The sequence below is a fragment of the Notolepis coatsorum genome (genome assembly GCF_963971535.1).
Source record: "Notolepis coatsorum genome assembly, chromosome: 19".
Classification (NCBI taxonomy): domain Eukaryota; kingdom Metazoa; phylum Chordata; class Actinopteri; order Aulopiformes; family Paralepididae; genus Notolepis; species Notolepis coatsorum.
The window spans coordinates 29,336,306-29,354,217 of NC_140183.1; the positions used below are offsets into that span (position 1 = coordinate 29,336,306).

A 17,912-nucleotide genomic window follows, 5' to 3' on the forward strand; every position below is an offset into this window, starting at 1 on the left:
AGCCGAAAGATTACAACGTGATGACTGTATTACAGTAAAATGCCTTTTTCCTGGAATTACTCAAAAGCACCCAAACCATACTCTATTCAAAACGTAAAAAAACTGAAATGTACAGATGAAAAAACAATCTGTTTCGGGCATGTTGACTGGAAGCAACTCACTGACGGTCGACAGCGTTATTAGACCCATAGATATAATATAAGATATATTTTAAGCACTCGCAAATGTCGCAGTCTAAAACTATATCCATTGAATAAAGACATGGCGATGAAGGGGGATCAGCGCCCCCTGCTGCTGGCGGTCAATGTGTTAAGTGTGGGGGCCCCAAAATAAATATCCTAAATAAAATGGGGTCGCGGTATGAAAAAGTTTGAGAACCCCTGATGTAAACCATTGGTGAGCCTCAAAAACAGGAAGAGTTTGCCAAACATCTAATAAACCTATAGAGTCAGTTTACAACGACCAGGACACATACCCCACTGGCTTCCCACCCACTAACACTGCCAATTGTGTTAGTAGGGCCGACTGACCAAGCCGGAGGTACCGCTGACAGCTGGATTCGATCCCAGAGTCTCTGCGGTGGTAGGCGAGTGCTTAGTCCACTGCGCTACCCAGCCGCCCCGTCCTTTTAAATCAAACATCCACCCCCACAGTTGAGAGCATGTTCGCTCATCAGCTGAATGTTCCCACAGTGATTGAGGTCATGGAACATTTTCATGGAACACAGTGCAGGCATGACCTTTATGAGCATCTAATTGTGTACGCATTTCATACAGTCTAACGTTATTTTCATTGTTGTGTTTACAGTCTATGTTTATGCTTATTGTGACATGGCATATGCCCCCCCACCCCCGCATTTACAGTACATTGATCTCACAAATGACCATTTCTCAAACAACCTATGGATCTGTGGAAGTCTTTCATCTCTGTTAAGAGTGGAACATTAACTTCATATCAAGGTAGATTGCCTGACCTGTTTGAAGCAGATCAAGGAGGCCATGATGCACATGTGAGGAGTGAGGAAGAGCTTTAGACGCATGATGAGGACTGCCAGGACGGCAAACGCTACCAGCTGCAGACTGTGGTACACCAACTGAAAGAGAGAGTCAGGGCAACAAGGCGGTCAAGACAAAGGCACGGGAAGAGAAAGATGGGAATGGGTTAATCATACAAGATTTCATAGAGGAAAATGTTCTTTGTTTCCAATCAAAGTTGCAATCTGTAATCTAAATGTAACCAAACAGGTCACCCCAACACTGAAAGCTGAACCATGGGGTTGGAGAGATTATTTTTTTATTCTCAAATCGTCCTAATGACTGAGCTTGTTGCAACGTGGATAGACAGCATTGGAGGGAAAATAACACCCCAATCAGTACAATCATTCAGGTTTAGAAAAAAGAGAATTAAAGGGATATTTCACTTTAGTAGAACTTGTCAAGTTTCAGCAGTCTTACCTCTATGTAAACTAGTGTCCCTGTCGTCCCCCGTAAACACCAAAAAAATTTGTTTAACATTCTATTTCCATGAAGTAGAAACTAATTACAGCTTTGCATATTTCAATAAAACAGACAATTCTGAGTCAGATGTAATCGTTTGTTTTGGCATTTGATGCGTCACTCTTTACATATTTATTACCTTTGAAAAACAAAAGCAGATCCAGTCAATTTGTTGTAGGTTTGATAGTGGTGTGTATCTTTGGCCTGCATAGAATGTTCAGGGAAAGATTCTAAACATTCTGTGAAAAGTTGACAGTTGGTCAAACTACACCTCAAGTGAGAAATAGTTCCTTTACTGATCATTTAAAAATGCTAAATTTGCTAAAAGAAAAAACAACTACCGTTGACCAAGAAAAATATATTACACTGCATAATTACTGTATACCGTAGTTTGTTTATACTTCAGAAGTATGATATTTAGACTTGTGTGAAGTGAATGAGGAGCCTGACACCTAGAGGAATGGTGTTGACAGTCGACGACAGCAGTGGTAGCTAGTTTACTTGTAGATTAAACAGAGTAAGACTGCAGATTTTTTACAGAAGTTCTACTAAAGTGAAATATCCCTTTAAGTGTGAAAATGTAGGAAAATATTTGTGAATACACCTGGCAATGGCATTTAGGGATTTTTCTTAAATATAATTTGCATCCTTACCTCTCCTTTTGCTACCTTTTCAGGCCTGCAAAATGAGACAAAAGTTATTGGAAGAATTGGAGCTACATCAGGTTTGGTTGTCAAATGGGGCTGACACTAAAACAAGGGCTGAATCCCAAAGTCTGGACTTGCACACTTGAGTCTTGTCCCATGAGTCTCGTGTGGACTTCCTGAACCCTCTAGTCTATAGTATGCAAATTTACATTCATTAGGGGTTATTTAATTCAATTATATTCTAATGTACTGTTTTACTTATTGGTATGTCACTTATTACCCATAAAGCTAAAACGGGCCTCCAGTGGGCATAAGTTGTATATAAGTCTATGTTAATAGGATATTCCTATGTTTTATTAACCCTCTAAAGCCTACAATGGTTCACCTGGACATAGTGTTATATTTGTGCATTTCTGAGCTTATTCTTCGAGACATAATAAAAATAACACCATAGTTTACCAGTGAATTATTGTTTTCTCAACATGAAACCTCGATGGGAGATGTGGTGAAGATACATCTTTTCCTCAGTGAGTTACGGCCTTTTATATGGATATTGTTCTGGGCGTTTCTGTTGACATGGAAGGCTGCAGTATTCAAACAAATATTTATTCATCACTGCAAACAAAAGTATGACATAATAAATGCAGATGCTAATTGTAACTGAGGGGTACAATTCCCTGACTGTATTGCGTATGGTATCATTAAACCACTACCGCTTTATGTACTTTAATTACTGGCCATACAGTACATGATATATGAATATGATGAACACTTCCCACATTGAATCGGTTCCACACAAAGGTATAATCAAGTATTTATTGCAGCAAAAGGTACATAATATACTTCTCTATTATACTCTGGATGCGCTTATAAGGCAAAGGAATGTGCGTAGGCAAATCAATAATGAATGTCCATTCTCTGGTTACGCAGGAGGTAATGATACAACCTGAATCTTAGGGAATTATATCTATGGTACACTAGTAATATATAGCGGGAGATACTGGAAGGGTCCCCCCGGTTGTAAGCCAGCAGGGGTAGAGGATCTGTCGGTAGTAGAGAGTCTGGTCAACGATGACTAAGGAGACTCCAAGTACAGGAGACGGTGCAATAGTCTCTTGATCCACAGACCAATACAGCTGTTCTCCGTAGACTGTAGCTCCACAGTGAAGAAAGCTAGCCGGCCTCAGGCTCTCTGAGGCGCAGACTCGACGTGGCTCCTCAGGGTAAATCCCACACGTGTAGGCGTCGGCGATTCTCCGCTCCATAAATCACAGGACCAAAGCAAATATAATCCAGCCGCAAAGGGCTATGTAGTCGTCGGGTAGATTAATCCAGTGTACATGTCCACACGGTTCTCGTCTAGGTCTCCTCGGGTGAAAGCGCCATGAAAGCAGCCCAGCCTGGATAAGCACTCTAGCTGGTACGAGGAAGCGTTGGTGATGCTGGTCACTGTAGAACTTTAGCCGCACGATACACTATACACAAATAGACTATTACTGACTTAATAGAAATATGTCGCACTCGACGGTATAGCGCCAAACTCTGACAATTCAGTTATTAATTCGCACGCGGTCTCAATGCTCTATTTTGGGGCCAAACAGGCCATACTTCACCGCACGGAGTATCGTGGGTGAGGCTTCAACTTATTGGGTAACTCTGGACTTCTGACTAAGTGCTTCTGTATTCACCTGCGCCATATTTATATGCACGGCGAACAAACTAGTGCCAACCTCATTTCTGTCTCGTAGCCCTGGGCAAGGCCGGGCTTGTACAGACATCAACTCAACACCAGTAAGACCAAGGAGCTGGTGATGGACTTCCGGAGGGGCAAGAAGAGGCCCCCCCCGATTCCCATCTCCATCCGAGGGGTGGATGTGGAGATGGTGGACTCATACAAGTTCCTTGGGGTACACCTGAACAATAAACTGGACTGGTCGGACAACACAGAGGCCCTCTACAGGAAGGGACAGAGCAGGCTGTTCTTCCTGAGGAGACTCAGGTCCTTCAATGTGTGCAACAAACTGCTGCAGTCTTTTTACCAGTCTGTTGTGGCCAGCATCCTCTTCTATGCTGTGGCATGCTGGGGAGGCTACATCAACTCAAGGGACACCAACAAGCTCAACAAGCTGGTGAGGAAGGCTAGCTCTGTGGTGGGAGTCGAGCTACCTAGACTTGAGGTGATGGTAGAGAGGGGGATGATAAGGAAGCTGGATGCCATCATGGAGAACCCCTACCACCCCCTCTACGACGAGCTAGTCAAGATGAGAAGCTCGTTCAGCCACAGACTCATCCCCCCCCCGACACTCAACTAACCGCCTCGGACAGTCCTTCATACCAGCGGCCATCAGGCTCCACAACAGTGGGCAGCGACTAGCAGCCTCCAGGCCCCACAACAGGGGGCAGCGACAGCGACTGCTACCAGACATTGACCTGGGACTTATAGGAACCCAAGGGGGACAAAGTAGACTACCCTGGTACTTTGATTAATGTATACTCAGTAGATAGTAAATTATTATAACACTACCTCTTGCATACTGCACCTCACGTGACACTGTGAATAATGTGAATATTCCTCAGCTAGTCAGATAGTAAATTATATTGACCATATTGATCAAATTGTTTACACTGCCTGCGTTGTCTTTTACTACCTGTATACTGTGTTGTTTTACTACCTGTACCCCTCCCCCCCTCCCCCCCATGCTGCTATGATGCCTGAATTTCCCCAAGGGGATCAATAAAGGAATATCTTATCTTATCTTACATGTCTTGACGGTGACTTTGAACCTGACTCCGGAGGCATGGCTCTGGCGCCTGTGGACCGCTGTCCAATAGGAGAATGAAATATTATGGTCTGGGCTAAAGGGATATTCCGTGTATATGTACAAGGAATATACAAGGGATATCAAACGATATACAAATACTATGCAATATATATCAATCAATAAATATATATATTCGGTTTAATCTGATCCTTTGTAACACTAATGCAGAACCACATTCATGGTTTTTACGTTGTTTACTGCCCATTCAATGTATTTCTAATAATAACATCCGAGGTTGCTGATGCTGTACTGTCTGTTGACTGAGAGGGGTGGGGGCTGTTCCAAATCTCAGAACCCTTGCACCCCTCTTGGACTCCCAAACTTGACCACTCCAATATATGTCAAGTCAAGTGAAAGCTCAGTATGTAGTCTGGACATTGGGATTCAGCCAAATGATTAACATGATCATTTTCAGTCAAAAAAATATATATATGAAATTAGCACAGAAATCTCATCCATATATTAAACTCTGTACAACATAGTTAAGTTAAGAGTTGATAAAAATAATACTCACTCTTCCGCCTCATCGTCCACTGGCTTGTCAGAACTCTCAACTCCATTTCTGAGGAACTTCACTATATCCTGGACTGTCTGTTCAGGAACAGTCAACAAAAACATGTGAAATTTTTTTATTTGTATAGAGATTTATTAATTCACGGTTCCTAAGAAATTTTCAATTGGACATTCCATACTTGTTATGTGTGCAGCACCTCATAGACCCACTCCTATCTCAAACCATGCCCTCTTTTCTTGATCCTCCAATCACAATCAAAGCAATGGAGAGAGTTTGAGATAGATCCCATGATTTCTTTCATAGACAGATGATTTATTTCACTCAGTCACTGAAGTGCACCTCTTAACTCTTTCTCTGGCACGCTGGCCGCACATCCTGCGGTCAGTGATGTACCTGAACGCGCTCAATGAACGATCGTTCATGAACGTGTTTGTATTTTGGGCGAACGTGAACTGAACGTACTGTATTTCCGCTAGATGAACGTAATTGAGAACGCGTTCATTCTCAACGCTGTATAACGGCGGTCAAAAGTGCGTGCATTCTCAGCACTGTATTATAACGGCGTTCAAAAGTGTGCCAGATTTCATATGCCTTTCAGCCGAAAACCCAGTTAAAACACACCGTAAACAGGCTTCAAAATAATGCGGAAAACCACCCAATCTGGCAACCGCAAGCTGCCTGTGACGGCGCGTACGCTGCCTGTCAGCCCTGGCTGTCGCACTAAAATATACATCATCAGGGGCGGCTACGTGGCGTAGTGGGCAAGGTGCTCGCCACAAAATCTGGAGACGCTGGGCTTGCCTGTTCGAGCCCAGCGCTCCACATTTGCTTTCAGTTTAGCTGGTCGTCCGTACTAATACACATTGGCCGTATTAGGGGGTGGGAAACTGATGGGTGGGGATCAGGCGTTGTGGACAGCGACTCCTACAGGTCGGTTGGTGCGCCTGCGCAGTACAATCAGGAAGTGTCGGGGGCAGCGTGAGCCTCCCACGCGTTACTCCTCGCCACTGAGAGATCGAGCTGCGCAGGTGAAAAGATGCAACTGCTGTTACCTCAAGTACCGGAGGGAACTTGTGCTATGTATGACTTAGTCCACATTGCAGCCGGCTTGTGGGAGGCAAGAAACAGCGTTCGTGAATTGGATGTTACGAAATTGGGATGGGAGAAAATATAGAAAATGGGAGAAAAAGTGGATAAAAAAATATATATATATACATCATCAGACTCCTCACAACAAACAATGTGGAACCACGGAACCGGCTGCAGCAGCACTCGCTCAGAGTCAGACTGTACGGCGTCGGCGTATGAGCATTTAAAAGAGTTTAACGTTAAAGTCAGTACTGACTCATTAGGAAAAAATCTAACGTTTGTCTGTAAACTTTGTCCACCCGGTTTGAAGAAGCAAGTCCGTACATCGACGACGTCGACAGCAAACCTTAAACGGCAGATTGAGAATAAGCAAAATTAGTGTTTTTGTTTTCATAATAAAGACAATTCAAGCAACGTTTTTCCTCATGTTTTTTAAAATATACTGTAGAGATGAAAGCTGCAGCTGCTACTAGTGTGGACTGAATTGGCGGCAGCAAAGCGTTATGGAAATGCCAGTATTCTGATTGCGGTCTGTGGTTCTATATGGGTTGTGGCAATAATTTTTACAAATAATAGCCTGCAGCAACGTATTGAAAAAAGAACTATAAACTATAAATTAGTAACTTTTTTAAACCATGAACTTTAGTTAAAAATTTTGAATTATGAACTATGAACTGAACTAGTTCATTTAAAAAAATGTGAACTGAACTAGTTCATGTAGAAAGTGAACTTTCCCTACACTGCCTGCGGTCAGTAGGCCAGCTTTTCGTGACTGTTTTCGCGATAATTCATGATCTTAGCGGAGCTATTTGTATATTCTATATTATAGCTATGGGGAAAATGGTATGGCTCATTTGACAGACACCATTTGCAGTACAACATGTAAAAAGGTGTTCGTTTATACACACTGTAGTTTTTAGTTTATTACATGCTGAACATCGCTCATTTCCGAAATAATCCAGTATTTTTCCATAGATCGCGAGATAGGACGCTTTATGTGCAATAAGCCTGAATCGTTCTGGTTGATTCCCTGAACCCCCAAATCAAAGGTATATAACATGTTGTCACGTATGTGGGTTGTTCATTATCGCCATATTTGTAACACCATGTAAACATCAGGTTAGTATATGTGTTATTTGTATTTGGTGTGTGTCATCTTCTAAAAACCCTTTTTCTTTCTCCCCTTCCCAGATGCCACTCGTCTCACTGATTGGGCTGATTGCACCTGCTGATTGCACCTGCGGGCAGTCAGTCTGGGACGAGTGGTTAAAGCCTGGAAAGTGACACACATCCGAGCGCCTCATTCTGACATTGCCACGAACCAGTGTGGAGTGTGAGGTTGCCTATTGTTGCCACTGTGTGGAGCAATATCGTGTTTGCCTTTATGCCATTTACCACTTTGTGTGGACAATTATATATTGTGTTGGCCTTATTACAACTTTGTGTGGACAATTATATATTGTGTTGGCAGTATTGCCACTTTGTGTGCAATTATATCTATTGTACTATTGCTGGGTGGTTCCCAGTGCTTTGTGTCCTATGACACGTCTATATTTTGCTTAGTGTTTGTTTGTCTTGTTATATATGCCTTGTTTGTTCTCCCATACCCCCTTTCCCTTATTAAATATTGTTGTGGGTTTAATTCCCTTCCTTATATTATATAATAAATATCATTTACCTTTTGAAAACGCATTTGTTTATTTCTTACCTACCGGGACCTGTGCTTAAAGCACTCACTGGACGGGCTGGTTTCATGTACAGCCCGGTCCAGGTATTTGGTATTAGGTAGGGATGTCTGATATTATCGGCCGATATTGGCATTAAAATGTGATATCGGAAAATATCGGTATCGGTTTCCAAATTTTTTACATTTTTACATTTATTTAACCTTTATTTACCCAGGCAAGCAAGTCAGAACAGATTCTGATTTTATTTATTGTCAAAAGTATGCATAATGTTGTGTTAAGAGATATGTAATGTTAATTACCTGCAAAAAGCCAATATCGAGCATCCCTAGTATTAGCTCATCAGACCTTTGTACATGACACATGTAGATATGTACCTTCACAAAATCATCAAGGGGGGGGGGGGGGTCCGATCCTTGTTTATGACCGGTACAGTAAGGCACTGTGATTGTTACATAAACATGTTCCACGTTCGGTAAAATAGACATAGGGGGTCCTTACCTTAGCCAGAAGATAATCCAAAAAGAACAATGATCCCACATTACACGTGTTTACTGGACACTAGGTTTTGAGGCGAGCGGATCTGCTTGCGATTGCTTTGGAAGAGCTCCTCCCCCACAGAACGAGCCTCAATGCATTCAATGACAATAATGCTGCCTTCCTATCCGAGTTCAAATGGTAGACGATACTGCCATCTGGTGATATTCACGTATGTGGCTGTGCCAAAGTGATTCAGATCGCTCCGGGCGAGTCTGTAGAGCGGGGATCAGAGGAAAAATATCAAACGATCTAATAACGAGTATACTCGTTGTTGGCATTCAATGCATGACGCCCAATAACGAGCATAATCGTTGTTGGCGCAGATTGAGTTAAATGTCACATTGAAAGCTTCATATTTATATTATGACACTTTGTGTCCTTGTTATACACCTTTAACACTTTCTATGCCACTCACGAGTTTTCTCGGAATTATTAATATTACGTTGAAAGCCACTCACGAGATTTCTCTGAATATAATTTTTTTAGCGATCTGAAATCATATTGCATCATGCGAGCCTACCCTAGTCTACCCGAGAGCCGCCGGCGATCAGATGTGGAAAAAAGCGCCCCCTATCGTCTCCCAGATGACATAAGGGATTTTGGAATGGACTCAATGAAAATGGATGGGGAAAAAAATCCTGTACTCCACATTTTCCAGTCCACTGATGCAGCCGGGGTTACCACAGTTCATTATGGATCCTCTGAGCGCCGCGGATCATGAATTCTACTGTATACACGTTAGATCTATACACTTATCGATTTTTTCGAATGGTGATCAGGAATTGGAATATACCAGTTGGATACCATCTGATGTCAGGTAAGGAATCTATGTTATCAGTGTTAGGATAATCAGACTCATTTTGATGAAGATATAAGCCGTTTTGTGAAATGTCCTCTATCGGTTTCACTGTAAAAATCCATTAGGAAATGAACAAGGCTATTATCAGCGCGCGGATCGAATGGGCGTGCGTGTACGTATAATATTGATCATCTAGCGTTTATTTGAAAACGATTCATAAATAGGCCGACAAATATCAACGTTCTGGAATATTCCAGTAAAAGACGATCATTACAGAATGGCCCAGAATGGGCTGTTTTTTACATCAAAACGGGTGCTTTTCAAAATGCTCTCAAACGGAAATGAAGCGATAAAAAACTAATCTGCCTTGACAGCACTGACTGGAAAAGGATTCTTTGATAAGCGACGGGCAGATTAGACACATAGCCATAATTTAAAACATAGATTAGGCGATATTAACGTTAACATTAAAGTGGATGGTGGCATTCAAGCGCTAACTCTGGTGCCACCGGGTGGCACTGAAAGTGTTAACACCTTTAATTAGTTACCTTTATTTTAAGCTTTTATTGGCTGCTCAGTATGATATACGCAGACAGTGGCTGGGCAATCGTCAACTAAGCCATATCTATCGTCAGCTGAAGATTATTACTACTATTATTATTATAATTATTATTACTATTATAACAAATATTGCAATATGTGAAATGTCAGCGCGTCTACATCCACATACAATATGTAGTCATGCGTGTATCAAGACTAAACAGTATTTTCTCCATACTGTTCCAGGTTTGTTATGTGCAATTTCCTTTTCTCTTCTCACTTTTCTCAACCTCAATTACTCTCATTGCAACAAAATGGGATTGTCAAGCAAAAAGATATCGCTATATCAGCAAACTAAATATCACGATATATCGCTGTATTGATTCTCCACCCCCACCCCTACTGTTCACAGAAAGATAAACTGTGTGCGATTGTGGAATAGTATAGGTACAGTATAAATGCTGTACTATGGAAGATTTGCACAATAGCGGCACCCTGTGGCCTTGAGGGCCTAGAGAGTGAGGGTGCAAACACACCGTTCGTTGTTGAATTGTCCCGAACCGGTGCAAAATGAAATTCGTAGCCTGGTTGTTCAAACCAGCAGTGACTCGCCCACATGACAGTCTGCTCCGCTGCTCTTAATAATCACAGGTAGAGCTGATATTTATCATAGCTTAGTAACATTTTAAATCCATGATTTTAAACCATTGTGTCTCTCTCCGTTGTAATTCTCCATCACCTTGCACCGTCTCTCCACTCGCTGTCCCTCCCCTCTGTGTGTGTGTGTGTGTGTGTGAGTGAGTGTCTCTTGCAAATGGACTGCATTTAATATATAATTGACAAAGCACATCCTACTCTTCTTCTGTACCCGATATACAATTAACATATTAAAACCTTAATATATGTTATATGTCCGATTTGCACGCGGCTCACACTGAATAATAGAGACAAAATGTTTGTAATTGGTCCAGTATTGACCGGCAGCCACAAAACAGGCTGCAATGTAATCACATGGGGCAAACGTGGACATGTAGTAAAAGAGCTTTTCTTGCACTGAACTGGCTCAGACTGTTGTAATAAGTGTCTGACAACATTCTATAAAGGACCATTGTGTTTGCGCTTCTTCCGGTCTCTGTTTATCCATTTCACTATTTGAGGCCGGGGGCATAATTTCAGATTTTTATAAAAGAAGTCTCGAAGTGGAAATAAATCTATATAGATATTTTATAAACAATCATGACTATATGATATTTTGTACATATTGGCTTTTTGAGTGATTATTTTTGCCGTTATCCTGCCAAGCTTTTGTGTGTTGTGATGCCAGGTCAACACAATAACTTTAGCTAATAACATTACCTCCACTCTGTTTGCAGCAGGTCTCTCCACTCTTGGAACAGCATTTTTCTTTAGGAAAAGGACTGGCAGTAGTCAGCAGGGTAAGAATTATGGCTACAGACCCGATGGTCTGCAAGGTGCAGTGTGTTTTCATTCATTTGTAGCATAACTAGCCACACTTTCAGTGTGTCCCTATGTAAAAAAGGTAGTCTATACAAAGTGCGAAGTGTGGCTCAATATTTTCTTGGTATAATTATGATATGCGCAAAACACAAACTATTGTTTTATAACTTTTAGATAATGCAACGCTTTCTGTATTTCAAAAATACAAACAAATCTTCATCACCACCTCAAGTCCCTGCTGTATAAAAAAAAGAGAGTCTTCAGACACTTATTATAACAGTCAGAGCCTGTTAGTGACAAAAAAAAAGCTTTTATTGGACGTACTTTGCCCATTGTGATTACATTGTAGCCCGTTTTGTGGCTGCCGGCTGAAGCGATCTCCCTCAATACAAATTCTCTATTATTCTTTTAGACCCCACAGAACGGAAAAATAGGGTCCAGGTTTAAAAATACTGAAGTTATCCTTTAAAGAAGCAATATTGTTTCATGAAGTTAAATAGTGCAGTTTTACAAAAAAGGAACAAATACAAATAATAATAATATCTTGGTTCTGGATGCATTGTGAACTGGTCAATGTTAGTTTTAACAATGTAGTGATAAGGATAAACTATTTGTGTATTATTTCTAAAGAAACAAATACACTACACTTTTCTGAGGCAGTGTGGGAATCATGTAGTTTGATTTAGCTCAGTTAGAGCATCTTGCTGACATTATCTTCACATTCAAAACACCACCACTGGCTTGGGCTCTGACAACATTGAAACGTTTTTGACCTATCTCAAACCCCCCCGAGGGAGGCAACAGTTGGTGGTTGGGGGATGAAGAAAGATGGGTAAATTGTGGTAATATTGCGATATCATCAGCTTAACAACATAGAATAATGTCTCCCTATTAAGAACAAATAGTAACGTTTTGTGAGAGAGAGAGAGAGAGAGAGAGAGAGAGAGAGAGAGAGAGAGAGAGAGAGAGAGAGAGAGAGAGAGAGAGAGAGAGAGAGAGAGAGAGAGAGAGAGAGAGAGAGAGAGAGAGAGAGAGAGAGAGAGAGAGAGAGAGAGAGAGAGAGAGAGAGAGAGAGAGAGAGAGAGAGAGAGAGAGAGAGAGAGAGAGAGAGAGAGAGAGAGAGAGAGAGAGAGAGAGAGAGAGAGAGAGAGAGAGAGAGAGAGAGATCTCTCCTCAGCTGTCTGCCTGCTTACACACACTGGCAAGTGGCGATGGAGGCTCAGCGCACACATACATTCTCTGAGCGATCTCTCCTCACTCGCGACAGAGCACACATACACACGCGCGTCGCGCTGTCGTCTCTCTCTCTCTCCCTCCCTCTCTCCCTGTCTCCCTCGAGTCGGAAGCACTATATATCACTGTAATATCTTTGCGCATGCTCCCACGCGCCCGTATTCCGATCCGTACAATAATAATCACAGAGGTATATATTGTCATTTGAAACAAGTTACCAATGCATTGTCCCGTGGGAATATGCCCCCCGCGGCGAAATTCATTAGTATCCCCTAGGGATGGGTACCGAATTCGGTACTTTTAAGGTACAGAACCGAAACACGTCGGTACTACCGAGTATCGATTCAAGTGAGATAAAAAAATAAAAAAAATAAAGAAATAAATATTTTTTTTTACCTTTTTTCTTTTCATGTCAACGTTCACACGCACAATATATGCTTACCTAGGATTTGACTTGATTCAACAACAAAGCAGTCGGAGCAATGGCAAGCCGAAAACGGTCGAAATTGTAGTTATTTGAAGTTTGGATTTTTTTTTTACGACTGAGGTAGGTAAATACAAATTTTTGAGACTAAAGTACCGAAAAAAGGTACCGTTGGGTACCGGTTCAAATGTGAAAGGTACCCATCCCTAGTATCCCCCTCTATCTCTCTCTGTGTCAGTCACAGACTGTGTGGATGACTGTCACTCAAAGTGCTTATGGGCGGAGCCAGGCCAACACAGCCTGAAATCCAAAGTGAGAAAAATTTGGCTTTTGAGTACTTGATTAGAAATATAAAACAATGAATTTTTTTTGAATAAAAGCTTACAGATGTATTCAATAGACTCACAGGAATTGTGTAAAGTTGCCCAAATAGTGCTAGGAATAGCAATGCATGTCCCCTTTAAGACTAATTAAATCAATTTGAAAACAAACATTTTCTAAAGATGATGTAGGCATGTCTCTATGATTATATTCCATCCATTACGGCACACAACTCATCCTATTAAAGGCATCATGGTATCTAGAGCTATAGTTAGCCACACATTAGTTCACATGTTACTTTTCCCAAATAAGATCTATATTAGAGTTGGTGATGGCCTTTAGTAGTAGTAGTAGTAGTAGTAGTAGTAGTAGTAGTAGTAGTAGTAGTAGTATTTTTGTCTGTTCTGAAAACATACCAAATACTCATCAACACTCGTTACAAACTTCAAAGTAGGGCTTGGTGATTAATCGAGTTTCAATTTAAATTAAGATTGTGGCCCACTATCATGAAAACAAGATAATTGAGATAAAACAAGTATTGTTGTGCATGTAGTGTTGCTCTCATTTTGTTTTGTAAATGCAGTACACCCTTCCTTCACAGCGGTTAGCAAAGATTTTATTTTGTAACTTGTAGAATATGACAGAAAGGCAAGCTTTGGTCAAGAAGAAAGCAAAAATTCATGTCATATGACGTTCGCTAATCAATGAATAATGAATGAACGAATCATGATTATTATTATTTTGCCATAATCGAGCAGCCCTAGGTCAAAACTACATACCAAACTTTGAGGTGTGTGTGTGTGCTTTAGTGAGGAATAGTTACCCCTGCAGCGATAATGGCAACCACCAGCACGTTGATGGGGAGCAGCAATGTCTTGATATAGCGCAGTGGGGTCTGAGGGGAGGGGTGAGAAAAAGGCAGAATGCACGTCAAACATTAGGATATCCAAGCACGCACAAACTGGATCCGAGCACACAAAGAGGCACACCCACCATCTTATCCATGACCTTTATGAAACAAGCTGGTGCATCCTGTTGATCTAGCCCCCGGCTATTTCCCCTCCGATACAGTGGATGGATATGTGACTTTCAATACAAGGCCCTGTTGTGTGGTGATAATATAATAACTTTGATTCTAAACGACAGGCGTTCTGCTTTCATTTCATCGTTGACATTTACTGCAGGGGGGGCCGTGACATATTGCAAGTGAAACGTGTGATGAGGTTTTCAAAGGCTTCATTATCACCCGAGATGTTTTGTCTCTTGTCGCAGAACAAGGGAGCAGAACATACAGACTTGCACACTTCAATTATCAACATTTTAAATGTGGCTTTGAGGTGATGGAGAGAATGTTATATTTGCAGGCAGCTCTGCATTTAGGCTTGAATGGATTTGCATGGACGGGATTCTTGTCTACGTCTATGTGAGCACACCTTGGTGGCATTTGTCAAAATGTTCACCTTTTTTGAGATTTATAGAGCATTATTCAACTAAACCTTTAAATAAACTGGTTATCTGGGTTGTGTTTTGATATTAGCAAAACACAACAAACCCAACAGGACGTCAACTGCAATCGGAGTGGTCCCCTAGAATCTAGAAGCACCCTGGAAGGAGATGCCACGTTAGCATCATGATATGGGAAATCAAATTCATGGGACCAGTGTGATCGGTTGCTATGAGAGACTAACCTTGGTGTAACGGGTGATAAATCAATTGGCACGGTTGCTGTGGATGTTTTAAAACCACTCAAATTTACTTAATTGTAACAAACTAGTTTAACCCTTTAATCGCCAAGGACGACTTTAGACGTCATTGCTCGCCATGCTTAATCTGCCAATGACGTCGTACAGCGTCTTTGAGATCAATATTTCAAAAATCTGTCATGGCAATCATATTTCACCCACAGAGACTTGAGACTTGTTGTTGATCTCCTCTCAACTCTCCAACAGTTAAATACCGCCATCAGGTGGCCGATCGGCGAATCGCCAAAACCGAAAGTGAGGGACCGGAAGTGGTGCTCACACATATTTCGTCCGGCCACTCGCTAACGCTAGCGGGACTCCGGCTTGATACACTGGATAGCGATCCGTTGCCAATAACTCGATAAACAACATGATTTGGACATATATAGTATTATACAACCTGGAACTGGACCAACTAGATCGACATCCCATAATAGCGAACTTTCTGCCCCACGCTGATCGCCCAACGCTACGAGGAAGCTGCGGTGAGTTTCAGCGTGTTTGATTATTATTATACATACACACTGCTCCGATCAACATATCACCCATACTAAATAAATTATTTAACGTCGGCCACGGACTTATAACCCCCCCCCCCCCCCCCCTCTGGTCACCAGCAGATGATGAGGCATGACGTGTAGGACCTTGTACAATTGACATTTTTTATCTGACGTCAATCGGTATCAAACTACATTTGATGATCTAATGTATGTATTTAGGGCTATAACTCACGTTCTGCAGAATGCTGCAGAAAACGATAAAAACATATTTATACTTTAGACCGTATTTTAAAAAGTAGAATGTTGCTACATCCTAAACGATAGATACTTGACATTGAATGGGCCATAGTAATGTAAATTTAGCAATACAATTTAAAAAGTTATAGCCCTGCAAAGAAGGGGAACATCTCCTCAGACAAATAGAGCTGGCAGAGGATGGTATAAGGATGGATATAAGCGTGGCAGAGAAAGGGTTAATTTAGTCAACTAACAAGATTTTACATTTAGCTAATTCTCTGTCACTGCTCTAGCCTCGAATCACTCCACTGAAAGGGTCTATCTTCCAACACAACCATACCTCCATTTCCATGAAGTCAAACTCTGCAGCGCAGGTATACATCATTGTGTGAAAGTCCTTGTAGTTGGTGAACTTGGACTTGATCAGGCCACTGATGTGGGCCTAAAAAAGACAAAGACAGCATTGTAGTTTTGACTGATGCTTTAGGTCACGTCACAACATATATTAAATAATTTTGGCCAGTGTTCCTTAAACCAGGGATTCTCAGAAAATGCAAGGGCCCACATTAACACTTTCATTGCCAGCCATGCGGTGCACCTTACCCCCCTTGAATGCCACTACCCACTTCAATGATAGAGCTCTCATATTTGCAAACGCATAAACTATGTCTTAAATTATGTGTCTAATCTGGCCGTCGCTTATCAATGACTTGTTTGCAGTCAACATTGTCGAAACGGATTTTTTTTTTTTTTTTTTTTTTTTTTTTTTTTTTTTTAAATAATCGGTTCATTTCCGTTTTATACCATTTTGAAAAACGCTAGTTTTTTTTAAGTTTCAGGAAAATATAAAGATTCTGTGATAATCGCCCTTTACTGGAATATTCTGGAATACACAAAAAACTGTCATTTTTCGGCCTATTTATGAATCGTTTTCAAATAAACGCTAGATTATCGATAGTATGTGTACGTATGCACGCTATAGAAGTGAGCTGAAAAATCGATTCTCTCATTTCCTGATCAGCACACACACACACACACAGGGCACACGTTGATATCTCTGTGAAAAAAGGTCTGATTATCCTAAGACTGGTAAAAATAGATTGCTTACCTCAGATCAGATGTTCTCCAAAAAGATTATTCCAATTCCTGATCGCCATTCCAAATATCAATTGTGTTTATTGATCCAACGCTGGGTACTGGAAATATGTATTCCACGCTGTTCTGATGGTCCAAAATGAATCCGATCCTCTCGGGTGACTTGCCCGAGAAGTAAAATGAGGAAGCAGGATTTTTTTTTTTACCATGAGTTTCATTCAATCCATTCCAAAGGGGTGCAGTACAACAGGGAGAGACGATAGGGGGCGGTATTTTCCCAATGGAGCTCAGAGAGAGTTTGCAGCACTAACGTGAGACTAGATTGATGAAATATGAATTAAAATCGCTAATAAAAAATAAAGCGATATCCCTCGTCGTTGGCAATGAACGGTCGGCATGAACAAACAAGATATCTCGTCGTTGGCATTGAAAGTGTTAAGGAAATACCCAAAATACTGTGAGTACAGTACTCACACCATCAGGTATGAATACAAATAGACTTTACAGACATACCCAATTTAAACAAATCTAATTGTTGTTTTGTTTAGGGATCACAGTATGCAAAAATAGGAAAACTTATAATACATTTTTTATAATTTTTTTGTCCACTTTTCAAATTTTCTCCCATGCCAATTTTGCTGTGCCAATTCTCACCTCCCCTGTCTTGAACGTTGCTCGCATATGCCCCCCACTGGCCGGTTGTAGGGAGGATAGAAGCCTTGCATGACATGTCCCCTCCGATACATGTGGAGGCAGCCTGTCACATCTTT

At 41.3% G+C, this 17,912-nt stretch overlaps 1 protein-coding gene across 1 annotated transcript in view; it reads right to left on the reverse strand.

Annotated features, from left to right (window-relative positions):
• dpy19l1l (dpy-19-like 1, like (H. sapiens)) overlaps positions 1 to 17,912 on the reverse strand; it is a 101,974-nt gene that overhangs the window by 23,478 nt on the left and 60,584 nt on the right. Inside the window, exons 14-18 of the mRNA XM_084335751.1 lie at positions 16,388 to 16,489; positions 14,392 to 14,463; positions 5,480 to 5,556; positions 2,150 to 2,174; positions 974 to 1,093 (exon numbers count right to left, since the gene is read on the reverse strand). Coding sequence (XP_084191877.1) covers positions 974 to 1,093; positions 2,150 to 2,174; positions 5,480 to 5,556; positions 14,392 to 14,463; positions 16,388 to 16,489 — 396 coding nt within the window. The remainder of the gene's footprint in view (positions 1 to 973; positions 1,094 to 2,149; positions 2,175 to 5,479; positions 5,557 to 14,391; positions 14,464 to 16,387; positions 16,490 to 17,912) is intronic.